Consider the following 26,737-nt stretch of genomic DNA (forward strand, 5'->3'; position numbering starts at 1 on the left):
CGAGTGTTTGGAGGATGCAGCATCAGAAGTCAGCAAGAAGGTTCAGCCTGAGTCAGTAACAAGGGAGCAAGGTTTACTGCAGGGACTTAATCTCAGACAGGTAGAGGTGATCAAAGGGTTAAAAAAGGTGGTCGAGAGAAACCGATGTTTTATGACAAATTCACAAGTCTTTTTCTATAGCTATGCAAGTCACTTAAACCAAGGAGAAAGAAAAGACTTGCATTTAAATAGTGTCTTTCACGACCACCGGACATCTCAAAGCGCTTTATCGCCAATAAATTATTTTTTGGAGTGTCGTCACTGTTGTAGTGTGGGAAAGATAAAAGAACTGCTTCAATCACTAAATAAAATGAGTCTGGCTGTGAGGGTTTTAGACCTGCTGCTTTCGTACTCGGCCACTCCTTGGGGCAACCGTCCAGGAGCTACAACCCAATATGGCTTTCAAGCTTTGGTGGTATTTCTTAGAAAATTCCCCTTTGGGAACGAGGGTTCTAACACTTTAGGCCCGTTTCCATTTTAACCCTCACACAACCCAATTCGCCATCAGAGGGAACTTCATTTGTCTTATCTGAGCTGAACTGAACCCAGATAGATGTTCCTCGTCAGACATTTTCAGCTATCTTTCAGAGTACAGCTTTAGGTAAATAACTGTAAAGTGGCTTAATGTCAGTGGTGGAGCTTCTCAAAAAGTAATGCCTTAATGCGATATACTGACACAAAATATTGACTGGTACGAATAATGACAGCTCTGCCCAAAATGTTCATTTTACATGAAAGTTCCTGGGCAACACTGAAGAACATTTTCAACAAATATGCTGCAGCAGGACGAATGGATGGATGTGAAGACAGTAGAACTGGGCAATTAAAAAAAAATCGTAATTGTATTTTGTACTTTTCTATTCACAAGTAAACTTTTGATATGGATTTCAGATAGCTGACAGCCTTACATCTAGGTCAGCTCATTAACAGCACTTCACTCTCAAGTTGCAATGCTGGTGCTACCAGTCCTCAGGGTTTTTACTTCGAGACTATTAAAATATGGACACAATATATATACAGACTGTCAAATTCTTCTGGATTTTTATTGAGCTTGAGTATTAAGCCTAGAAATCTATGGATTTTGCTTGCCAAGAATATCAAACTATTGCTTCTGGTGACATTCCATGTGACACACAAAATAAACAAGATCTATTAGGGGATGCAAATTTTGGATATTGGTTTTCCACCTTATTCATTTATCTAGAATTCTACAGAAAATAGTGCCAAAAAGAGAAAAATCCAGTTGTTACAAATTTATAGCAAACACTTCAATCATTGTTTCTTTTACAAAATTCAGACATTTATTTCTAGAGCCTCCTCTTAACTGATGTAGCTTGCAGTGCTTTTAAAACATTCCATTTGCACATTCAAATGAATGCAATCAAATCAAGTTTCTATTCAAAAAACATACTGACCCAAACATAATTCACAACAGTTGCCACAGGCAGAGGGGGCAGTAATATAATGCAGTCCTTATAGTCCTTACCAACAGATCCACAACAGACCCAATACAAGTGCAGACCAGGGTCAAGCAAGGCTGTATCATTGCACCAACGCTCTACTCAATCTTTCTCGCTCAAATGCTTCATCTACCCTCCAACAAGCTCCCCACTGGAGTGAAGCTAATCTACAGAACAAATGGAAAATTGTTCAACCTCCGTCACCTCCAGTCGAGTAGCAAAGTCGTCCCATCCTCGGTCATTGAATTCCAGTATGCAGACGACGCTTGCGTTTGGGCACATTCAGAGGCCGAACTCAAAGCCATCGTTAACACCTTCACTGAAGCGTATGAGAGTCTGGGCCTTACAGTAAACATCCGTAAGGCAAAGGTTCTCTACCAACCTGCCCCCACATCGCAGTACTGCCCTCCGATCATCAAGATCCATGACAAGACCTTGGACAGCATGGACCACTTTCTATACCTTGTAAGCCTCCTGTCAGAAAGGCCAACATCAATGATGAAGCCCAACACAGCCTTCAGTGTGCCAGTGGAGCCTTCAGTCGTCTGAGGAAAAGAGTATTTGAATACCAAGATCTCAAACCTGGCACCAAGCTCATTGCCTACAGAGCAGTAGTGATTTCCGCCCTCCTTTATGCTTCAGAGACATGGACACTATACAGTAGGCACCTCAAAGCACTGAAGTACCACCAACACTGCCTCTGCAAAATTCTGCAAATACATTGGCAGGATAGGCATTTCAACGTCGGTGTTCTCTCTCAGGCGAACATCCCCAGCATCGAAACATTGACCACGCTCAATCAGCTCCGATGGGCGGGCCACATAGTCCACATGCCTGATACAAGACTCCCGAAACAGGTACTTTACTCCGTGCTCCGTCACGGCAAGCGAGCCCCAGGAGGGGCAGAGAAAATGCTTCAAGGATAGCCTCAAAGCCTCCTTAAAAAAATGGAACATCCCCACTGACTCTTGGGAATCCCTGGCCCAAGACCGCCCAAAATGGAGAAGAAGCATTCGGGAAGACTTTGAGTCTCTTCGTCGGGAGCACGTGGAAGTCAAGTACAAACAGCGGAAGGAGTGTACAACAAGCCAAGCAGCCCACTCACCCGTCCCTTCAACCACCACCTGCCCCACCTGTGACAGAGTCTGTAGATCCCGCATTGGACTCATCAGCCACCTTGGAACTCATGTTAGTGTGGAAGCAAGTCATCCTCGACTCCAGGGGACTGCCTAAAAGATAGTGCGGTCCTGGGAAAAATGGCCACTGAAGCACTTTCGCTGTCTGGATCTTCAATTATAAAGCTTCAGCATTCCTGCAATTTTGCATTTCACGATTATTGATATACATGATATACCACTGAGTACTTCTAAAATGCTGTTACATTTTTTGGGCTTAATGAACCATTCTGTTAAATCCACACACTTGAATTAGGACAACGAAACAAGGTTGCCAGAAAAAAAAAACTGTACATGTCCATCTGCTGAAAAATCTATGCCAAGGTATACAATAGCCTTTTACTACGACTAGATAACTCTGGCAAGGTTTGTAAATAAATACGCCATTGACCCCTGCCGGTAGTACACCAGTATTTCACCTTTGAGTTAAATACTCTTCGTCAACAATGAATCGCATACCCTTTAACTGTGGGGCACTAATGGCCATCTTGCTCTTTCTAAATGGAGCAAAATATGTGATAGCTACTGACCTGAAAGAGATGAAAAACATAAAGATACCCAGAAAGAGAACAAAATCCTATAATAGAGGGAGAAATTAAAACATTTTTTTCCGAATTGCACAAGTGCCCTCTAGTGTAAAAGCTGTAAAGTTGCATTCGCTTCCACAATTCTAATAATGCATTTCCTCAATGTATTCTCCCTCCAAAGTTAGCCATTTCCTTTTTTAATCAGAAAGTGATCAAAACATATTTAATTTTTCACTTTTCTCCCTATGCTACTAGCCATTCTCATTTCAGTCTGCCTGCCTTGGTCAGAGATGTCTTCCCTATTTAAGATGGGAGACAGAAAGCAGAAAACTATAGACCAGTTGGCCGAACATCTGCCATTGTGAAAATGCTGGCGTCCATTTAAGGAAGTACTAGCAGGACATTTAGAAAATCAAAATACAGTCAAGCAGAGTCAGCATGGTTTTATGAAAGGGAAATCATGTTTGACAAATTTGCTGGAGTTCTTTGAGGATGTAACGAGCAGGGTGGATAAAGTGGAACCAGTAAATCTAGTGTATTTGGATTTCCAGAAAGCATTCAATAAGAGCTCACGGGGTTGGGGGTAATATATAAGCATGGATAAAGTATTGGATAACTAACAGAAAACAGAGAGTCAGGATAAATGGGTCATTTTCAGGTTGGCAAACAGTGACTATGGGGTGCCACAGGGATCAGTGCTTGTGTCTCAACTATTTACAATCTATATTAATGGCTTGTATGAAGGGACTGAGTGTAATGTAGCCAAATTTGCTGATGATACAAAACAAGTTGTGAGGAGGTCACAAAGAATCTGCAAAGGGGTGTAGATAGGCTAAGTGAGTGGGCAAAAATTGGCAGATGGAGTATAATGTGGGAAAATGTGAGGTTATCCAATTTGGTAGGAAATTTTTTTTTAAATATTTAAATGAAGAGATCTTACAAAATGCTGTGAGGCAGAGGGAACTAGGGGTCCTTGTGCATGAAACACAAAAAGTTAGTATGCAGGTACAGCAAATAATTAGGAAGGCAAATGGAATGTTGGCCTTTATTGCAGGGGGGATGAAGTATAAAAGTAGGGAAGTCCAGCTACAATTGTACAGGTTATTGGTGAGAGATATTGCTGCTGTTATTCACATCCTACTGAATTGTGTCCATTCTGTCAGTTGGCGTTTGTTTCTGCTGGAGTTTAAAATTTTGATATTTCAAATAACAGTGTTGATATTTGATGTCTCCAAGATAAGAGGAGACTAATTGATGTCCTGTTTCTGACTGCTCCATTTTTGATTGGGGCAGAGGAGCAGTGAGAGATCGGGGCCGAGGAGAGGCGAGGGTATGATTTGGTGGCCATTACAGAAACATGGTTGCAGGGTGGCCAAGACTGGGAATTAAACATACAGGGGTATCTGACAATTCAGAAGGATAGACAAGAAGGGAAAGGAGGTGGGGTAGCTCTGTTAATAAAGAATGATATCAGGGCAGTTGTGAGAGACGATATTGGCTCGAATGAACAAAATGTTTAATCATTGTGGGTGGAGATTAGAGATAGTAAGGGGAAAAAGTCACTGGTGGGCGTAGTTTATAGGCCCCCAAATAATAACTTCACGGTGGGGCGAATAATAATCAAGGAAATAATAGAGGCATGTGAAAAAGGAACGGCAGTAATTATGGGGAATTTTAACCTACATATCGATTGGTCAAATCAAATCGCACGGGGTAGCCTGGAGGAGGAATTTATAGAATGCATACGGGATTGTTTCTTAGAACAGTATGTAACAGAACCTACAAGGGAGCAAGCTATCTTAGATCTGGTCCTGTGTAATGAGACAGGAATAATAAACGATCTCCAAGTAAAAGATCCTCTCGGAATGAGTGATCACAGTATGGTTGAATTTGTAATACAGATTGAGGGTGAGGAAGTAGTGTCTCAAACGAGCGTACTCTGCTTAAACAAAGGGGACTACAGTGGGATGAAGGCAGAGTTAGCTAAAGTAGACTGGGAACACAGACTAAACCGTGGCACAATTGAGGAACAGTGGAGGACTTTTAAGGAGCTCTTTCATAGCACTCAACAAAAATATATTCCAGTGAAAAATAAGGGCGGTAAGAGAAGGGATAACCAGCCGTGGATAACCAAGGAAATAAAGGAGAGTATCAAATTAAAAACCAATGCATATAAGGTGGCCAAGGTTAGTGGGAAACTAGAAGATTGGGAAAATTTTAAACGACAGCAAAGAATGATTAAGAAAGCAATAAAGAAAGGAAAGATGGATCACGAAAGTAAACTTATGCAAAACATAAAAACGGATAGTAAAAGCTTTTACCGATATATAAAACGGAAGAGAGTGACTAAAGTAAATGTTGGTCCCTTAGAAGAGGAGAAGGGGGATTTAATAATGGGAAATGTGGAAATGGCTGAGACCGTAAACAATTATTTTGCTTCGGTCTTCACAGTGGAAGACACAAAAACCATGCCAAAAATTGCTGGTCACGGGAATGTGGGAAGGGAGGACCTTGAGACAATCACTATCACTAGGGAGGTAGTGCTGGACAGGCTAATGGGACACAAGGTAGACAAGTCCCCTGCTCCTGATGAAATGCATCTCAGGGTATTAAAAGAGATGGCGGAAGTTATAGCAGATGCATTTGTTATAATCTACCAAAATTCTCTGGACTCTGAGGAGGTACCATCGGATTGGAAAGCAGTTAATGTAACGCCTCTGTTTAAAAAAGGGGGCAGACAAAAGGCAGGTAACTATAGGCCGGTTAGTTTAACATCTGTAGTGGGGAAAATGCTTGAAGCTATCATTAAGGAAGAAATAGCGGGACATCTAGATAGGAATAGTGCAATCAAGCAGACGCAACATGGATTCATGAGGGGAAAATCATGTTTAACTAATTTACTGGAATTCTTTGAGGATATAACGAGCATGGTGGATAGAGGTGTACCGATGGATGTGGTGTATTCAGATTTCCAAAAGGCATTCGATAAGATGCCACACAAAAGGTTACTGCAGAAGATAAAGGTACGCGGAGTCCGAGGAAATGTATTAGCATGGATCGAGAATTGGCTGGCTAACAGAAAGCAGAGTCGGGATAAATGGGTCCTTTTCGGGTTGCAAATCGGTGATTAGTGGTGTGCCACAGGGATCGGTGCTGGGACCACAACTGTTTACAATATACATAGATGACCTGGAAGAAGGGACAGAGTATAGTGTAACAAAATTTGCAGATGACACAAAGATTAGTGGGAAAGCGGGTTGTGTAGAGGACACAGAGAGGCTGCAAAGAGATCTAGATAGGTTAAGCGAATGGGCTAAGCTTTGGCAGATGGAATACAATGTCGGAAAATGTGAGGTCATCCACCTTGGAAAAAAAAACAGGAAAAAGGGAATATTATTTGAATGGGGAAAAATTACAACATGCTGCGGTGCAGAGGGACCTGGGGGTCCTTGTGCATGAAACTCTTTTGAGTTTACCTGCAAAACATAAAACATTAATACCATGCCACCCGACCTGGGTGACACAGCAGACATTTTCAAGGCCCCTTTTTTTTTTTTTATTATTTTTTTGGGTTTTTTTTGGGGCGCTAAAATCAAATTTTCCCAGTGCCCCCTATAAAAGGGGAGGGGGACACTAAAAGCACCGGCAATGAAAACAAATTAAACTTTAAAACGTAAAATCAAATTAAAATTTGGTTGCCGGGCTCACCAGATATTGCCGAAACCCGGGATTGAACCAGGGACGTTTAGATCTTCAGTCTAACGCTCTCCCAACTGAGCTATTTAATCCCAAAAAGTTAGTTTGCAGGTGCAGCAGGTAATCAGGAAGGCGAATGGAATGTTGGCCTTCATTGCGAGGGGGTGGAGTACAAAAGCAGGGAGGTCCTGCTGCAACTGTATAGGGTATTGGTGAGGCCGTACCTGGAGTACTGCGTGCAGTTTTGGTCACCTTACTTAAGGAAGGATAAACTGGCTTTGGAGGGGGTACAGAGATGACTCACTAGGCTGATTCCGGAGATGAGGGGGTTACCTTATGATGATAGTTTGAGTAGACTGGGTCTTTACTCGTTGGAGTTCAGAAGGATGAGGGGTGATCTTATAGAAACATTTAAAATAATGAAAGAGATGGACAAGATAGAGGCAGAGAGATTGTTTCCATTGGTCGGGGAGACTCGAACTAGGGGGCACAGCCTCAAAATACGGGGGAGCCAATTTAAAATCAAGTTGAGAAGGAATTTCTTCTCCCAGAAGGTTGTGAATCTGTGGAATTCTCTGCCCAAGGAAGCAGTTGAGGCTAGTTCATTGAATGTATTTCAAATCACAGATAGATAGATTTTTAACCAATAAGGGAATTAAGGGTTATGGGGAGCGGGCGGGTAAGTGGAGCTGAGTCCACGGCCAGATCAGCCATGATCTTGTTGAATGGCGGAGCAGGCTCGAGGGGCTAGATGGCCTGCTCCTGTTCCTAATTCTTATGTTCTTATGTTCAGGGCCCAGAAGAGGCGAAGGCCCAGTGGCAGCATGTGCCAGCCCACACTGCGATCTATGGATAGTAGGAGCATGCGTGTGTACTAGGTCCATGCAGCAGAGCTTGGTCTCCAGTCGTCTTGGTTAACCCTTGCCACTGGATCAAGACCTAGTTCTGTCAAGCCCGTGTGGTGGCTGGAGTGCAACAGCCGGCCACGTTAAAGGAATCCAGGCTTGTTCCACTCTATAGTATGTAGCTCGGGTCCTAGATTGTCGGGTCCCTCATTGCAACACCTGTGAACTCATCCCTTTTTGGTGTGGAAGCGGGTCATCCGAAAGATCTTTGCTCCGAAAATCAAGAAGTGGAATCAGTTTGAGTAGAGCTAAGAAACAGCAAGGGGCAGAAACCATTGGTGGGAGTTGTGTATAGGCTCCCAAACAGTAGTTGTATTGTAGGGCAAAGTATTAATCAGGAAATTAGAGGCGCATGTAACAAGGGTAATACAGTAATCATGGGGGACTTAGAAACATAGAAATTTACAGCACAGAAGGAGGCCATTTTGGCCCATCGTGTCCACGCCAGCCGACAAAAAGCCGCACGGCCCTCAGTCAGCAGCCCTGAAGGTTACATATAAACCTATGAACAGCATGGATTTGTGAAAGGGAAATCATGCTTGACAAATCTTCTGGAATTTTTTGAGGATGTTTCCAGTAGAGTGGACAAGGGAGAACCAGTTGATGTGGTGTCCCACACAAGAGATTAATGTGCAAAGTTACAGCACATGGGATTGGGGGTAGTGTGCTGACGTGGATTGACAACTGGTTGTCAGACAGGAAGCAAAGAGTAGGAGTAAATGGGTACTTTTCAGAATGGCAGGCAGTGACTAGTGGGGTGCCGCAAGGTTCTGTGCTGGGGCCCCAGCTGTTTACATTGTACATTAATGATTTAGACGAGGGGATTAAATGTAGTATCTCCAAATTTGCTGATGGTTGGGTGGCAGTGTGAGCTGCGAGGAGGATGCTATGAGGCTGCAGAGCGACTTGGATAGGTTAGGTGAGTGGGCAAATGCGTGGCAGATGAAGTATAATGTGGATAAATGTGAGGTTGTCCACTTTGGTGGTAAAAACAGAGAGACAGACTATTATCTGAATGGTGACAGATTAGGAAAAGGGGAGGTGCAACGAGAAATGGGTGTCATGGTACATCAGTCATTGAAGGTTGGCATGCAGGTACAGCAGGCGGTTAAGAAAGCAAATGGCATGTTGGCCTTTATAGCGAGGGGATTTGAGTACAGGGGCAGGGAGGTGTTACTACAGTTGTACAGGGCCTTGGTGAGGCCACACCTGGAGTATTGTGCACAGGTTTGGTCTCCTAACTTGAGAAAGGACATTCTTGCTATTGAGGGAGTGCAGCGAAGGTTCACCAGACTGATTCCCGGGATGGCGGGACTGACATATCAAGAAAGACTGGATCAACTGGGCTTGTATTCACTGGAGTTCAGAAGAATGAGAGGGGATCTCATAGAAACGTTTAAAATTCTGACGGGTTTAGACAGATTAGATGCAGGAAGAATGTTCCCAATGTTGGGGAAGTCAGAACCAGGGGTCACAGTCTAAGGATAAGGGGTAAGCCATTTAGGACCAAGATGAGGAGAAACTTCTTCACCCAGAGAGTGGTGAACCTGTGGAATTCTCTACCACAGAAAGTTGTTGAGGCCAATTCACTAAATATATTCAAAAAGGAGTTAGATGTAGTCCTTACTACTAGGGGGAATCAAGGGGTATGGCAAGAAAGCAGGAATGGGGTACTGAAGTTGCATGTACAGCCATGAACTCATTGAATGGCGGTGCAGGCTCAAAGGGCCGAATGGCCTACTCCTGCACCTATTTTCTAGGTTTCTATCCGGCTGCCTAATACTAATACTACTGGTGAGACCACACCTGGAGTACTGTGTACAGTTTTGGTCTCCTTATTTAAGAAGGGATATACTTGCATTGGAGGCAGTTCAGTGGTTCACGAGGTTTATTCCTGAGATGAAGGGGCTGTCTTATGACGAAAGGTTGAGCAGGTTGGGACTCTACTCATTGGAGTTTAGAAGAATGAGAGGTGATCTTACTGAACCGTATAAGATTATGAGGGGGCTTGACAGGGTAGATGCAGAGAGGATGTTTCCGCTCGTGGGAGAATCTGGAACTAGAGGACATCGCTCCAGAATAAGGGGTCGCCCATTGAAAACGGAGATGAGGAGGAATTTCTTCTCTCAGAGCGTCGTGAATCAGTGGAATTCTCTGCCCCAGAGGCTGTGGAGGCTGAGTCATTGAATATATTTAAGGTGGAGATAGACTGATTTTTGAACGATAAAGAGAGTCAAGGATTATGGGGAGCATGCAGGGAAGTGGAGTTGAGGCCAAGATCAGATCAACCATGAAGTTATTGAATGGCAGAGCACGCTTGAGGGGCCAAATGGCCTACTCCTGCTGCTATTTCTTATGTTCTTATAACAGTAAATGCTGCTGGATTATCACATAGAAGCTAAGAATCGAGTAGAGTCAACCACATGAAAACTAAGTCAGTCGTTCCCTTCCCCAACAAGTTGTGCCTCAATCATGCACAGCCGCATGGAGCTAATGAAATTCACTGAAACAGGCAAACAATGGAGTCTGGCCGTGGGAGTGGGACTGGGACTGGTAATGGACTAGTGTGTACATCCAACTTCCAAGACATGCTGACTGCACTGGGCTGTAATATAGTGAAAATTACTTGTGACATCGTTTGTGATTGTGACAAAGGTAATCTATCCCTCCTCGTCCTCCTGGACCTGTCTGCAGCCTTTGACACAGTTGACCACTCCATCCTCCTCCAACGCCTCTCCACCATCGTCCAGCTGGGTGGGACTGCACACGCCTGCTTCCATTCTTATCCCTCTCATCGTAGTAACAAAATCTCCTGCAATGGCTTCTCTTCCCACTCCCGCAGCGTTGCCTCTGGTGTCCCCCAAGGATCTATCCTTGGACCCTTCCCATTTCTCATCTATATGCTGCCCCTTGGCGATATCATCCGAAAACACAGAGTTAGTTTCCACATGTATGCTGACGACAAACAACTCTACCTCACCACCACTTCTCTCAACACCTCCACGGTCTCTAAATTGTCAGACTGCTTGTCCGACATCCAGTACTGTATGAGCAGAAATTTTCTCCAATTAAATATTGAGAAGACCGAAGCTATTGTCTTCGGACCCCGACACAAACTGCATACCCTAACTACTGACTTCATCCCTCTCCCTAGCATCTATCAGAGGCTAAACCAGGCTGTTCGCAACCTAGGCGTCATATTTAACCCTGAAGTGAGCTTCCAGCCACATAGCCGCAGCATAACAAAAACCGTCTACTTCCACTTCCATAACATTGCCCGCCTCCGCCCTTGCCTCAGTTCTTCTGCTGCTGAAACCTTCATCCATGCCTTTGTTACCTCTAGACTTGACTATTCCTGGCTGGCCTCCCACATTCTACACTGTAAACTTGAGGTCATCCAAAACTCAGCGGTCCGTTTCCTAACTCGCACCAAGTCACGATCACCCATCACCCCTATGTTCACTGACCTACATTGGCTCCCGGTTAAACAACGGCTCAATTTCAAAATTCTCATTCTTGTTTACAAATCCCTTCATGGCCTTGCCCCTCCCTAACTCTGTAATCTATTCCTGCTTCACAACCCCAGGAGGTATCTGCACTCCTCAAATTCTGCCCTCTTGAGCATCCCTGATTATAACTGTTCAACCATCGAGCCTTCAGCTGTCTGGACCCTAAGCTCTGAAACTCCCTCCCTAAACCTCTCTACCCTCCTTTAAGATGCTCCTTAAAACCTACCACTTTAACCAAGCTTTTGGTCATCTGCCGTAATTTCTTCTTATGTGGCTTGGTGTCAAATTTATCTGTTTTGTCTTATAACACTGCTGTGAAGCGCCTTGGGATGTTTTACTACGTTAAAGGCGCTATAAAAATAAAGAGTTGTTGATGTTAGTGATATTTAGTATCGTAATATTTACAGCACAGCTCATTCTCTCAACATAGAAACATAGAAAATAGGTGTAGGAGTAGGCCATTCGGCCCTTCGAGCCTGCACCACCATTCAATAAGATCATGGCTGATCATTCCCTCAGTACCCCTTTCCTGCTTTCTCTTTGATTCCCTTAGCCGTAAGAGCCATATCTAACTCCTTCTTGAACATATCCAATGAACTGGCATCAACAACTCTCTGCGGCAGGGAATTCCACAGGTTAACAACTCTCTGAGTGAAGAAGTTTCTCCTCATCTCAGTCCTAAATGGTCTACCCCTTATCCTAAGACTATGTCCCCTGGTTCTGGACTTCCCCAACATCGAGAACATTCTACCCTCATCTAACCTGTCCCGTCCCGTCAGAATCTTACATGATTCTATGAGATCCCCTCTCATCCTTCTAAACTCCAATGTATAAAGGCCCAGTTGATCCAATCTCTCCTCATATGCAAGTCCAGCCATCACGGGAATCAGTCTGGTGAACCTTCGCTGCACTCCCTCAATAGCAAGAACGTCCTTCCTCAGATTAGGAGACCAAAACTGAACACAATATTCCAGGTGAGGCCTCACCAAGGCCCTGTACAACTGCAGTAAGACCTCCCTGCTCCTATACTCAAATCCCCTAGCTAATGAAGGCCAACATACCATTTGCCTTCTTCACCGCCTGCTGTACCTGTATGGCAACTTTCAATGACTGATGAACCATGACAGCCAGGTCTCGTTGCACCTCCCCTTTTCCTAATCTGCCGCCATTCAGATGATATTCTGTCTTCGCGCTTTTGCCCCCAAAGTGGATAACCTCACATTTATCCACATTATACTGCATCTGCCATGCATTTGCCCATTCACATAACCTGTCCAAGTCGCCCTGTAGCCTCCTAGCTTCCCCCTCACAGCTCACACCGCCACCCAGTTTAGTGACATCTGCAAACTTTGAGATATTACACTCAATTCCTTCATCTAAATCATTGATGTATATTGTAAAGAGCTGGTGTCCCAGCACTGAGCCCTGCGGCACTCCACTAGTCACTGCCTGCCATTCTGAAAAGGACCCGTTTATCCCGACTCTCTGCTTCCTGTCTGCCAACCAGTTCTCTATCCATGTCAGTATATTACCCCCAATACCATGTGCTTTGATTTTGCACACCAATCTCTTGTGTGGAACCTTGTCAAAAGCCTTTTGAAAGTCCAAATCCACCTCATCCACTGGTTCTCCCTTGTCCACTCTACTAGTTACATCCTCAAAGAATTCCAGAAGATTTGTCAAGCGTGATTTCCCCTTCATAAACCCATGCTGACTTGGACCGATCCTGTCACTGTTTTCCAAATGCGCTGCTATTTCATCCTTAATAATTGATTCCAACATTTTCCCCACTACTGATGTCAGGCTAACCGCTCTATAATTACCCACTTTCTCTCTCTCCCTCTCTCTTTCTCCCTTTTTAAAAAGTGGTGTTACATTAGCTACCCTCCAGTCCATAGGAACTGATCCAGAGTCGATAGACTGTTGGAAAATGATCACCAATGCATCCACTATTTCTAGGACCACTTCCTTAAGTACTATGGGATGCAGACTATCAGGTCCTGGGGATTTATCGACCTTCAACCCATCAATTTCCCGCCTAATAAGGATATCCTTCAGTTCCTCCTTCTCACTAGGCCCTCGGTCCTCTAGTACTTCCGGAAGGTTATTTGTGTCTTCCTTCATGAAGACACAAGTCAGTGCTAGCTCTTTAACTAAAGCTATCTTCTCTAATCCCATTTGCCCACCATTTCTCTGTATCCTTGTCTTTTTCAGATACCTATGATAGTCCCTTTTAAATTCCATGTTCAAATAACCCTCTAAGAAAGGTTTCTTCTATCTTCCCACATTGTCCTTCTAATAATTATCTAATTGTATCCTAATAATAATTGAGTTTGTGCCTCCTTATTACCCATTTGCCAACCAATAGAAACAATCAGCCTATTTACACTATTAAAATCTTTCATAAATTTTAAATCCTCCATAGTCACAAAGGAAATTGTATTTATGCTTTGCTCACAACCACTTTACAGAACAACGCACAATGGGGGATACCTGAAACTTTGAATTGAAAACATACCCAGGATCAGGATGGTCTCATTGCTCCGAATCTCCTCCCGCAGCAAATGTTCAAAATGGGAAAATGGCCCTAACCACTCAAAGGTTTCTTCATGGCGGTAGCGCTCATCCCAGTAATCCTGATCCTTGTATTGCGAGTTATTATTTGGCAAATGATCCATTTTGGATCTTCAGTGGAGGAAAAGGTGCAACTCAGCTTTGATCACTTTCCCAGTTTGGGACTTGATTCAGATCACCTTTCTCTGTTGATATCCCAGCCCAGGTTCCTTTCTCTTATTATCTCAGCTCAGGTTGTGTTGGTCTCTTTCTTTGCTCTTATCCTGGGCTTCCTGATTTGCGTTGTACCTGATCCCCTGTCTTCTGTTGTCCTGCTCAGGTCGTATCTGGTCCCTTCCCCTCCCTGACCCCGGCTCAGTGTGTATTAGACCCCTCGCAGGCTGTATTTTGGTCCATTAATTATCCCGGCTCACACTATCTTGGCTCTTGCTCTCCTGTTGTATCATCCCAGGTCCGCCTGTCTGCTCCGGCACCTTGCTCCAGCCCCTTCCTCTGCCGTGTGCCGTGTGCGGCCCCCTCGCAGTTACTCGGCGCTGCTGTTCGGAGAGCGGGGCAACATTACCGTATGCATTTGGATTGGAGGCCGGTGCGGGCCGAGCTTCAGGGGGGGGGGGCTGTGTAGGCCCCGTTGCCCCTCGCAACGTTTGAAAGCACCGACAAAGCTGCCGCCTGTACCGCCCCGCCCCGCCGAGCCCACGTGACCTGGGCGCCAGCCAATCACATTCCGCCAATCGCCGCCGCCGCCAAACGAGTCCGCTGGAAACCCGCAGCGAGGACCAACAGGGCCCACATTCTCACCCAGCTGTGGCTCCCCCCCCCCCTCCCCTCCCCTCAGGGGCTGCCGGGCGCCCCCAGCATGGTCCGGGGCTTTTTCATTAACATTTCAAATTATAAACATCATTGAATAAACCCGGCCCGAGGTAAAGATTGATTCTGACACAAGGAGCGTTTTTTTTAAAAAGCGACTGGAAGATTGGCGGCCAATGTTCGCCTGAACCCGCCGGCGAAAGTGAGCTCTGTACATTTCGTGTCAGTCAGAGACTGGGGGGTTATAAATAAAAGGGCTTCAGGGCCCCCGAGTGCAGGTGGGGGAAGGGTTTCTAGGTAGAGCGGGTGAGAGGGCAGAGGTCAAAGGGTAACGCTGCTGCCGCCGCGCCTCGGCTCTCCGGCTCTCGGCTCCCGGCCCCCGGTCTCCGGCTCTCGGCCCCCGGCCCCCGGCGTCGCTCCGTGTTCACCGTCCCTCTGGTTCATGCCCATGGGGAGCAGAGATGCTGAAAGGCGCGAGTTGGAAGTCGAAGGCCCGCGCGGCCCCCTCCGGCCGGAGCCGGGCCCTCAGTTACCTCGGGGAGCTGTGGCAGCAGAAGCGCTGGGTTTTATTCAAGCCGCAGTACACGCTGCCGGTGGCCGCCTGCCTCTGGCTGGCCGAGATCTGCGTCAACTTCTGGGTCATTCGGAGAGTGTCCTGTGAGTAATAGTGAGCAGTGCGCTGCTCTTCCATGTTGCATGGCATTGTGAAGCGGCGCGTGTCCCCCACCCCCCGGTTGCTGTTACACTGGGAATTAAAGAGCCTTATCTGGTACATTTGGTTTGTGAAAGAATCTACCGTGCTGGTTTGAGCATCACAGAACCAACCCTCAGCACCATGGACCGGGAAGCTGCTGCTCAGTTCCTAGTGTCAGCCACATCATCATATCATCATCATATCATCATCATCGGCAGTCCCTCGGGATCGAGGAAGACTTGCTTCCACTCTAACTGAGTTCTCAGGTGGCTGAACAGTCCAATACGGGAACCACAGTCCCCTGTCACAGGTGGGACAGACAGTGGTTGAGGGAAGGGGAGGGCGGGGAGTCTGGTTTGCCGCACGCTCCTTCCGCTGCCCGCGCTTGGTTTCTGCACGCTCTCGACGACAAGACTCGAGGTGCTCAGCGCCCCTCCCGGATGCACTTCCTCCACTTAGGGCGGTCTTCGGCCAGGGACTCCCAGGTGTCGGTGGGGATGTCGCACTTTATCGGGGAGGCTTTGAGGGTGTCCTTGTAACATTTCCTCTGCCTGCCTTTGGCTCGTTTGCCGTGGAGGAGTTCCGAGTAGAGCGCTTGCTTTGGGAGTCTCGTGTCGGGCATGTGGACAATGTGGCCCTGCCCAGCGGAGCTGATCAAGTGTGGTCAGTGCGTCAATGCTGGGGATGTTGCCCTGGATGAGGACGCTAATGTTGGTGCGTCTGTCGTCCCAGGGGATTTGTAGGATCTTGGGGAGACATCGCTGGTGGTATTTCTCCAGCGACTTGAGATGTCTACTGTACATGGTCCATGTCTCTGAGCCATACAGGAGGGCGGGTATTACTACAGCCCTGTAGACCATGAGCTTGCTGACAGTTTTGAGGACCTGGTCTTCAAACGCACTTTTTTCCTCAGGTGGCCGAAGGCTGCACTGGTGCACTGGAGACGATGTTGGATCTCGTCGTCAATGCCTGCTCTTGTTGATAGGAGGCTCCTGGGATAAGGGAAGTTGTCCAGGGCCGCGCCGTGGATCTGGATGTCTGGAGGGCAGTGCCGTACGGCGAGGACAGGCTGGTGGAGGACCTTTGTCTTACTGATGTTTAGCATAAGGCCCAAGCTTTCATACGCCTCGGTAAATACGTCGACTATGTCCTGGAGTTCAGCCTCTGTGTGTGTGTGTACAGACGCAGGCATCGTCCGTGTACTGTAGCTCGACGACAGAGGTTGGGGTGGTCTTGGACCTGGCCTGGAGACGACGAAGGTTGAACTGCTTCTGTAGTTTAGTTCCACTCCAGCGGGGAGCTTGTCAACTGTGAGGTGGAGCATGGCAGCGAGAAAGATTGAGAAGAGGGTTGGGGCGATGATGCTGCCCTGCTTGACCTCAGCCACAGAATGGGGTGTGGGTAACAAGCGATCACCATGGCATCTTCTGGTGGGGGACTGGGACAAGATAGCCGATTGTGGATGCCAACAGATGTTTCTCAGTAACCAGTCAAGTGGGATATTTATAGAGAATGGAAGTAGGCAGTCTCCCTGCCATTTTCTGCAGCAAAATTGTGCCGTTTAGTGTACTGAAAACAAGTAACATTGCCTATAAAAAGATAAAATAAGGAATTCAAAACATTAAAAATTGGGGGTTGAAGTGATGATACTGATGAGACTGGATACTTTTTTGGAATATGTTTCTGAAAACCACATCAGCAAAATACAAAATATGTTGGGCCAGATTTTGCTGGAAAAATAATGCATAAGAATATAAGAAATATTAGACCCTCGAGCCTACTCTGCCATTCAATAAGATCATGGACTCAGCTCCACTTCCCTGCCCGCTCCCCATAACCCTGTACTCCCTTATCGCTCAAATCTGGCTATCTCCGCCTTAAATATATTCAATGAACCAACCTTCATGGCTCTCTGAGGCAGAGAATTCCATAGATTTACAACCCTCGAAGAAACTTCTCCTCATCTCAGTTTTGAATGGGCAGCCCCTTATTCTGAGACCATGTCCCCTAATTTTAGTTTCCCCTATGAGTGGAAATATCCTCTCTGCATCCACCTTGTTGAGCCCCCTCATTATCTTACATGTTTCAATAAGATCACCTCTCATTCTTCTGAACTCCAATGTTTATAGGCCGAACCTATCTTCATAAGTCAATCTCCTCACCTCCAGAATCAACCCTCACCTCCAGAATCAACCTAGTGAACCTTCTCTGAACAGCCTCCAATGCATACGTTACTTCCATTCTTAAAGTAACATACACAATTTTAGTGAATTCACCATACAGGGTTCTTTCAGTGGGTTTGCAGAATAAATTGGTATGCTGGGATTCATGCTGCTGTTGTGCATATGCTTAGGCTGAAACAATTTATTTGGGCCATGGTGTTTTGTTGAGCTGGAAAACTGGAGCAACTTTTTGTTTTCCGTTTCGGGTGGATATGTTGCATCAGTGAAAAAGAAGATAAGCATCGCTCCAAAACAAAAGCAGTAGTGCCCACCTCACCTGGAGGAGGAGAGGAGTCAAATTCAGTAACAGGAACAGCCTGCTCTAAAAATTAGACTGCAGCGTGTCATCTGTTATAGCATGGTTATACAGTATTCAATGGGCCAGCGCCATTAGTTAGACTTTTTCCTGCATCCTTCAGCTCAAAGTTTTTGCGGCGAGACTTGCTGAAGGTGCAAATTGATAATGGCAGGGTGAGGGCAACAGGGCTTCTCGGACCTTAGATAATGGCGGGACCAACAGCGTATCTTCTTGACCAATTCGATTTAAGGATTGAGAAACACAAGAACAATGGAGAAGGAGGGTGAATTAGAGACAAATCAGGTACAGAAAGAGAAAAAGAGGGAAAGAAAGATTGGATTAAGAGAAAAAGGGGAGATAGAAAGGAAAAGAAAAAAAACATTTGACTTTTTAAAATCTCAAACAACAATTAACTACATGCAGGAATGAGATTGAACACTATAAAGTGTTCTATTTCAGGGCCAGAGAGGTTGATTGGCATCGCATGAACAATTATCACATTGTTAAAAAAGTACTTATGCTCTTAATTACCAGACTTGACTTTGTGGTGAATTTAATGTGCAAATCCAACAAATTCTTAAAAATAACAGGGAGACGAAGGGCTAGATGTCATTTGTGCGAAACAAACACAGAGCAGCATAAATCAACCAGCAAGTTCTGGAGATTGGCAAGTTGTGGCGTACTTCTTGATCCATGGAACTTTCTAGCCGATTTGCATATTAATAATGGCCTGCTTCGTTGGGCCGAAATTTTCTGAGAAAATAACAGCGTGTGAACGACGCATGCAGTTATTAATGTGCAAATTGGCCAGCAGATTCAGGGGATTAAGAGATACAGGTGCACCATAACTTGGAAATCTTTAGAATTTGTAGGCTGATTTACGGCACTCCGCTGTATGCTTCACATAACCAGCATCTCTTCCTGAGCCTCCCCATCATTTTTAAGAACTTGCTGGATTTGCACATTAATCTCGCCACAGAAAGTCTAGTAATTAATCGCATAGATATCCTTTTAACATAATAATTGTTAATGATTGCCAATCAACCTTTCTGGCACAGAATGTATGGTGTTTAAATTTTTTTTTTTAAACGTTTACTTTGTCTCCGTCCCTTTACAGGTTGATGAGCAGTGGCAGACATTTAAGGAGATATTTCATAACCCACAACAAAAATATATCCCAATGAGAAGGAAAGAATATAAGAGAACGGATGACCATCTGTGGCTAACTAAGGAAATAAGGGATGGTATCAAATTGAAAACTAGGGCATACAATGTGGCCAAGATTAGTGGGAGGCCAGAGAATTGGGAAATGTTTAAAAGCCAGCAAAGAACGACTAAAAAAAATTATAAACAGAGGGAAGATAGATAATGAAAGTAAACTAGCACAAAATATAAAAACAGACAGTAAGAGTTTCTACAGGTACATAAAAAGGAAAAGAGTGGCTAAAGTGAATGTTGGTCCCCTAGAGGATGAGACTGGGGAAATAATAATGGAGAACAAGGAAATGGCAGAGACATTGAACAAATATTTTGTATTGGTCTTCACGGTAGAAGACACTAAAAACATCCCAATAGTGGATAATCAAGGGGCTATAGGGAGGAAAGAACTTAATGCGATCACTAATGAAGTAGTACTTGGTAAAATAATGGGACTAAAGGCAGACAAGTCCCCTGGACCTGATGCCTTACATCCTCGGGTCTTAACAGAAGTGGCTGCAAAGACAGTAGATGCATTGGATGTAATCTACCAAAATTCCCTGAATTCTGGGGTGGTCCCAGCAGATTGGAAAACCGCAAATGTAACACCCCTATTTAAAAAAGGAGGCAGACAAAAAGCAGGAAACAATAGACCAGTTAGCCTAACATCTGTCGTTGGGAAAATGCTGGAGTCCATTATTAAGGAAGCAGTAGCGGGACATTTGGAAAAGCATGATTTAATCAAGCAGAGTCAGCATGGTTTTATGAAAGGGAAATCATGTTTGACAAAATTTGCTGGAGTTCTTTGAGGATGTAACGAGCAGGGTGGATAAAGGGGAACCAGTGGATGTGGTGTATTTGGATTTCCAGAAGGCATTCGACAAGGTGCCACATAAGAGAATACTGCACAAGATAAAAGCTCACGGGTTGAGGGTAATATATTAGCGTGGATAGAGGATTGGCTAACTAACAGAAAACAGAGTCGGGTTAAATGGGTTATAAATGGTTGGCAAACAGTGACTAGTGGGGTGCAGCCGCAATCAGTGCTGGGTCCTCAACTATTTACAATCTATATTAATGACTTGGATGAAGGGACCGAGTGTACTGTGGCCAAGTTTGCTGACGATACAAAGATGGGTGGGAAAGCAAATTGTGAGGAGGACACAAAGAATCTGCAAAGGGATATAGACAGGCTAAGTAAGTGGGCAAAAATTTGGCAGATGGAGAGTATAATGTGGGAAACTGTGAGGTTATCCACTTTGGCAGAAATAATAGAAAAGCAAATTATAATTTAAATGGAGAAAAATTGCAAAATATTGCAGTACAGAGGGACCTGGGGGTCCTTGTGCATGAAAAACAAAAAGTTAGTATACAGGTACAGAAAGTAATCAGGAAGGCAAATGGAATGTTGGCCTTTATTGCAAGGGGGAAGAGAGTATAAAAGCAGAGAAGTTTTGCTATAACTATACAGGGTATTGGTGAGGCCACACCTGGAGTACTGCGTACCATTTTGGTTTCCGTATTTAAGGAAATGTAAAATAAAACTTAAAAAGGTCAAGTCTACCCTCAAGATTGAATCACCCAATGATGTATCCATTATATCTCATTTTACATAAAGCTACAAGCTTATTAAATCTGTCACTTATATAGGTGATGTAGATTTTCATCATAGTGCCTCTATTTACATTCTCCGACAATTGATTTGCAGTCACTAGTTTTAACACTTTATTACGGTGGATCTTGTACATGATTCCTATTTGTATGCAAGTTTTATGAATTCCCACACTAATTACATCTGCAACACAATTTTTCTCATTAATACGCAAATCCTTTGCATGCAGATTTTTTTCTCAAGTTTTATTTAAACTGTGAACCCATTATAATTAATGAAGTTGTTATGCATAATTGATAGCTGGGATTAATAGCCAGATTTCAGTGTGTTGTCATCATCATCATCATGGGCATTACCTCGAAATCGAGGAAGACTTGCTTCCACTCTAAAAGTGAGTTCTCAGGGGTCTGAACAGTCCAATACAGGAATTACAGTCTCTGTCACAGGTGGGACAGACAGTCGTTGAAGGAAAGGGTGGGTGGGACTGGTTTGCCGCACGCTCCTTCCGCACTCTGCGTTTGGTTTCTGCAGGCTCTCGGCGACGAGACTCGAGGTGCTCAGCGCCCTCCCGGATGCTCTTCCTCCACTCAGGGCGGTCTTGGGCCAGGGATTCCCAGGTATTAGTGGGGATGTTGCACTTCTTCAAGGAGGCTTTGAGGGTGTCCTTGTAACGTTTCTTCTGCCCACCTGGGGATCGCTTTCCGTGTAGGAATTCCGAGTAGAGAGCTTGCTTTGGGAGTCTCGTGTCGGGTATGCGGACAATGTGGTCCACCCAAAGGAGCTGGTCGAGTGTGACCAGTGCTTCGATGCTGGGGATGTTGGCCTGATCGAGAACACTGACTTTGGTGCGTCTATCCTCCCAGTGCATGTTTGTGTGTAGTAAGGGACTCAATAGGCTACAATACAGAGAAATTATGTCCTCTGGTGTGTGATTCCAAAACACGAGGGCATAATCTTAAAATTAGAGCTTGGCCATTTAAGAGTGAAATCAGAAATTTTTTGCACAAAGGGGAGTGGAAATCTGGAACACTCCCCACCACCCTCCTGCCCCCCCAAAAAACGGTGTAGGTGCTGGGACAGTTGCAGTTTTCAAGTCTCTGATCAATAGATATTTGTTGGGTAAAGGTATCAAGGGACATGGTACAAAGGCGGGTAAATGGAGTTGAGGTACCGATCAGCCATGATTTCATTGAATGGCAGAACAGGCTCAAGAGCTGACTGGCCTCCTGTTCCTATGTTCCTCGAGGTCAGATCAATCTTCACCTCAGAAATCATTTCAGTAGACCTGTCATCATGACTTCAGGCAAGTGAGGAAAATGGGAACAGTGTTTTTTTTTTTAAAAAGGTTCCTATGTTTCTGGAAATGAGGATTATTTGACGTGTTTTACGTCAGCTTGCTTTGCATAGGATTGATCGTTATCTGTCTTGTGTTTTGCGTATACGCCGAGGTCAAAAAGTTTTCAAAACAAGCAGTGATGATCTGTTTTTGGCATGACCAGGTGGATGCAGAGAGAATATTTCTACTCGGAAAACAAAAACTAGGGAACGTAGTCTCAGAATAAGGGGCCGCCCATTTAAAACTGAGACGGAATTTCTTCTCTCAGGGTTGTAAATCTGTGGAATTCTCTACCCCCGAGAGCTGTGGAGGCTGGGTCATTGAATATATTTAAGGCGGAGATAGACAGATTTTTGAGCGATAAGGGAGTGAAGGGTTATGGGGAGTGGGCAGGAAAGTGAAACCAAGTCCATGGTCAGATCAGCGATGATCTTATTAAATGGCGGAGCAGGCACAAGGGGCCAGGTGGCCTACTCCTGCTCCTATTTCTTATGTTCTTTTGGTGTCAATTCATCTGTTGATTGGAATGCTATTCTACAAATTGTATTTCCGCAATACCTTCAGGGATAGAGTCCATGTGAGAACACTAAGCCAAATGTGTCATGGATTTTATGATGAATCCTTTTTAACAGTGGCTTGCATATTATATTTTTGCAGAGTAATAGATGGCATAAAGAATTGGGGATTCAGATGATTATTGAAAGACATCATCTAGTTTGATGCAATCCAAATCTCTCAGCTGCACAATTACTTTGTAACATGCTAGACATTGCAGCTGTCTGCTGCATCTGTGTAGGCACCCTGAAATAGTACAGCCATAAGATGCTTATTATGCAGTTTACACAGGCTAAATTATCTTTTGCAATAGAGAATCAATTTAAATTAGTAATCTTCATATTTATATATCTTTACTGCATTTGATGTATATTTGTAAAAAGAAAATTGTCCCAAAATTGAATGGAGCATCTGACAGTTTTTATCATGAATTCTGAGATGTAACTGATCCCATGCCATGAGAACATATTAGGAGCAGAAGTCGGCCAAAAGGCCCCTTGAGCCTGCACTCCCATTTAATAAGATCATGGCTGATCTTCAACCTCAACTTCACTTTCCCGTCTGATCATATCCCTTGATTCTTTGAATACCTAAAAATCTATCTCAGCCTTGAATATACTCAACGACTCAGCATCCTCGGCCGTTTGAGGTAGAGAATTCCGAAGAATCACCACCCACTGAAATTCCTCCCCATCTCAGTCTTGAATGGCTGACCCCTTATCCTGAGACTATGACCCCTAGTTCTTGCCTCTCCAGTCAGGCGAAACAACCTCTCAGCATCTACCCCTTCAATCTCCCTCAGAATCTTATATATTTCAACGAGATCACCTCCCATTCTTCTAAACTCCAGTGAGTATAGGCCCAATCTACTCAATCTCTCTTCATAGGAAAACCCTCTCATCCCAGGAATCAATCTCGTGAGCCTCCATTGCACCACCTCTAAGGCAAGTATATCCTTCCACAGATAAGGAGACTAAAACTGTACACAGTACTCTAGGTATGGTCTCGCCAAAGTCCTGTACAATTGTAGCAAAATTTCCTTACGGGGTGCGGGTGGGGGGGAACACCCCAACAGGCAGCTTAGTGTGAGGCCCAGGCCCTTTTAATTCCCAACCCTTAGTTAAATAGTCCAGCACTCCCTCCTGTCAGAAAGTTAGCCGGTGGATGAGAACAAGAACTTGGCACAGGAGCCTTAGGACTCTTGGGATCCAAAGGAACTATCCTCAGCACAACCTCAGTACCGGGCAAGGGCTTTGACAGCTAGTGCCAACGTGCAAAGCTGCAGATGCCCACGGTCTCCTTGCAGGGACTGGAGGGGGGCACTTCTGCTCCTCCTCCTGTCCCACAAGGAGTTCTCACAAAAGTCATTCAAAATAACTTACCATTCATTGCCTCTTGGACAGTTGGTCTCTCCGCCATGGTTCGGCTGTTGGATACCACACAGTGTGGGCCTCTCTTGATTCCTCGTTAAAATCACGTTACAGCTACGACATTTGAATTGTAGCGGGAGCCTCGACCGACTTTAAAGTCAGCAAAGATGAAATGGCGTCGGGCTGGATTGGAGCGACCTCGGGCCAGTAATTGGACTCAGCCTAATCTTAACCCCTCCCATGCACCATTCTCGCTGGGCGAGGGGTGTTAAAATCAAAGTCAAAATGTCTCTTGGGGATGGGTACATGGTTCACTTGAAATATTCAAAAAAGAAAATATTGATTTTTGATTAAGCTGGAGCTTTGTGCCTTTCTATGCCTTTTTTATCCCCTTGAGTGAGTTTTAGCAGTGCTCTTGTCAGTCTTAGATGAACTATTCCTATGCTTCATGTTTGGAGATTGGGGAGGAAACCAGCATAGATGGCCTTCTGTGAACTGAGCAGTGGTATTGCCACCAGCTGTGAAGTTCCCCGTCTAGACCAAGCCATCCTCCTGATTGGTCGGAAGAAGACAAACCTACACTGACTCCTGTGAAACGAGTGTAAAAAAATATCTCAAATAATTTGAGATGTTTAAAGAAAAAAAACGTTTTCTGTATTTTCAGACACAGAAATCGACTGGCGAGCCTATATGGATGAGGTGGAAGGCGTGATTAATGGAACATATGATTACACCCAGTTAAAAGGAGACACAGGACCTCTAGTGTAAGTACACAGCACAGAGTTTCTATGTTACAGCTAACTAATTGATCAAACAACTTAAATGATTTATACTCACTGATTTTGTAAATGTGTGTATTAATTTTCTTTTCAAGTGTATAAATGTAAATGCATTTCTTTCTCCAGACTTAGTGAATATGTTTCCACCTCCCTTGCCCGCCCCAATAGATTTTCTCCTGCATCACCTCTCCTGTCCAAGGCTGAGAACTCCTTTGCCATCCATATTCTATAACCAGCCACTGGGGGATGTGTTTGAATGGCCAGGGTGACTGGGCATCTTTCTATCCCTGTGGGGAAAGTGCCTGGCTGCTACTTGGCAACTGTCCACACTTGCATAGAGCAGATCAAGGGTTCACTCAGTGAGAGAATCATAAACCGAAGCTTGTGTCGCACCACTTTTTTTTTTTTTACATAGGATAACATTACATTGGATATATGACACAGCAACAGGCCATTCGGCCCAACCAGTCCATGTCAGCATTTGTACTCCACTCGAGCCTCTTCCTGTCTTTCCTCATCCAGCCCTGTCAGCATAACCCTCTATTCCCTTCTCCCTCATATGCTTATCTAGCCTCTCTTTAAATGCAGCTATACTATTTGCCTCAACTACTCTCTGTGGTAGTGAGTTTTCACTACCCTCTGGATAAGGAAGTTTCTTTTGAATTCCCTACTTGATTTGTTGGTGACTATCTCGTTATGCTCTTCACCACAAGTGAAAACACTCATTCTGCATCTACTCTATGAAAACCTTTCATCACTTTAAAGACCTCTATTAGGCCACTTGTTCGCAATGGTACACTTGTGAGAGTGCTTGGCAATAAAGCTGACCTAAGCAAAGAGGAACCTGTACAGTAAGGGAGGTGATTAAGCTGCATCCATCTCCTGTTGCATAGCATTTCGAAAGATGAATTTTGCAAATCTATTGAGTCACCCTATCAGCCATTCTTATTGCATGGGATTCTGGCATTTTTTACTGGTGACTTGAAGATTACATTTACAATTCTATCTATTTTTCTTTGAAATTACTTGTTAGTGGCCTTGCCTTTTGTTAGTGACTGGCTGGCAAGTGAGATGCCTGACAAGAGACCTGCTGTGGGCACTTAGTAATGCAAGTTTTGTAAATGCATGTATTTATTTTAGTGCTCATCACGGTGAAGGATCACAGCTGGGAATAGAACAATTTACAACTTTGGATACCCAAAACGGGTTGGGGTCGGGTCAGATGTTAAAAATCTCAAACCCAACCCCAACCCACTCACTTTCAGGTTTATTGGAGGTGGGACAAGGGGCGGGTATGCAGCCCCCTCCGAGGATATGGGTTGACAATTTAAATGCAGGTTTAACAATGTCCGACTGGGTTTCCCAGGCTTCGGGAAACCCGGCAGCTGAAGGGAGGCGAGGATAGTTTCGGGGAGAAGGCACATTCTCCTTGGAACAGAGAAGGTGAAGAGGTGACCTAATAGAGGTTTTCAAGATGACGAGAGGTTTTGATAGGGAAAATAGGGGAAAATATTCCCTCTGGCGAGTGGGTCAATAACTGGAGATCATAGATTCAAAAACTTTGGGAAAAAAATCTAGAGGGGAGATGAGAAGAAGTTTTTTCACTGAGTTGTCGGGATCTGGAGTGCTCCACCTGAAAAGGTGGTGGAAGCTGATTCCATAAATAATTTTAAAAGGGAGTTGGAGAGGTACTTTACGATGAGGAACTTGCAGGGTTATGAACAAAAAGTGAGTATGTAGGACTAAGCTGACTGCTCTTTCAAAGAGCCAGCACAGGCATGAAGAGCTGAATGGCCTCCTTCTGTGCTGTAAGTTTCTATGATTCGAAGGGCCAGGAGCAGGAGTGTTTTCCCCAGCCCCGCCAAGCTCCCCGCCTCAAACAAAGATCCCCAGGGTTGGGGATCAGATCCCCTCCCGCCTGGGATTGGATTCCCTCCCCAGGGGGTTGGGGATTGGACCTGCCTGCTCTGGAATCCTCCTTG

The 26,737-nt window shown here is 44.8% G+C and overlaps 2 protein-coding genes across 4 annotated transcripts in view; one reads left to right on the forward strand and one right to left on the reverse strand.

Moving 5' to 3' along the window:
• The window catches only part of ece2a (endothelin converting enzyme 2a), a 395,995-nt gene extending 381,433 nt beyond the window's left edge, over positions 1-14,562 (reverse strand). Inside the window, exon 1 of the mRNA XM_070882510.1 lies at positions 13,830-14,562. Within this exon, the coding sequence (XP_070738611.1) occupies positions 13,830-13,989 (160 nt within the window). The 5' untranslated portion in view covers positions 13,990-14,562. The remainder of the gene's footprint in view (positions 1-13,829) is intronic.
• Positions 14,563-14,641: 79 nt separating this feature from the next.
• Positions 14,642-26,737, forward strand: part of alg3 (ALG3 alpha-1,3- mannosyltransferase) — a 51,296-nt gene continuing 39,200 nt past the window's right edge. The window contains exons 1-2 of one of the 3 annotated variants that reach the window (XM_070883924.1): positions 14,642-14,805; positions 24,641-24,740. In XM_070883924.1, coding sequence (XP_070740025.1) covers positions 24,667-24,740 — 74 coding nt within the window. In that variant the 5' untranslated portion in view covers positions 14,642-14,805; positions 24,641-24,666. Of the gene's footprint in view, positions 14,806-15,011; positions 15,350-23,465; positions 23,551-24,640; positions 24,741-26,737 lie in introns of those variants that run through there. The other 2 variants (XM_070883923.1, XM_070883925.1) reach the window with 2 other exon arrangements.

This window comes from Pristiophorus japonicus, chromosome 6 (genome assembly GCF_044704955.1).
Source record: "Pristiophorus japonicus isolate sPriJap1 chromosome 6, sPriJap1.hap1, whole genome shotgun sequence".
Lineage (NCBI taxonomy): Eukaryota > Metazoa > Chordata > Chondrichthyes > Pristiophoridae > Pristiophorus > Pristiophorus japonicus.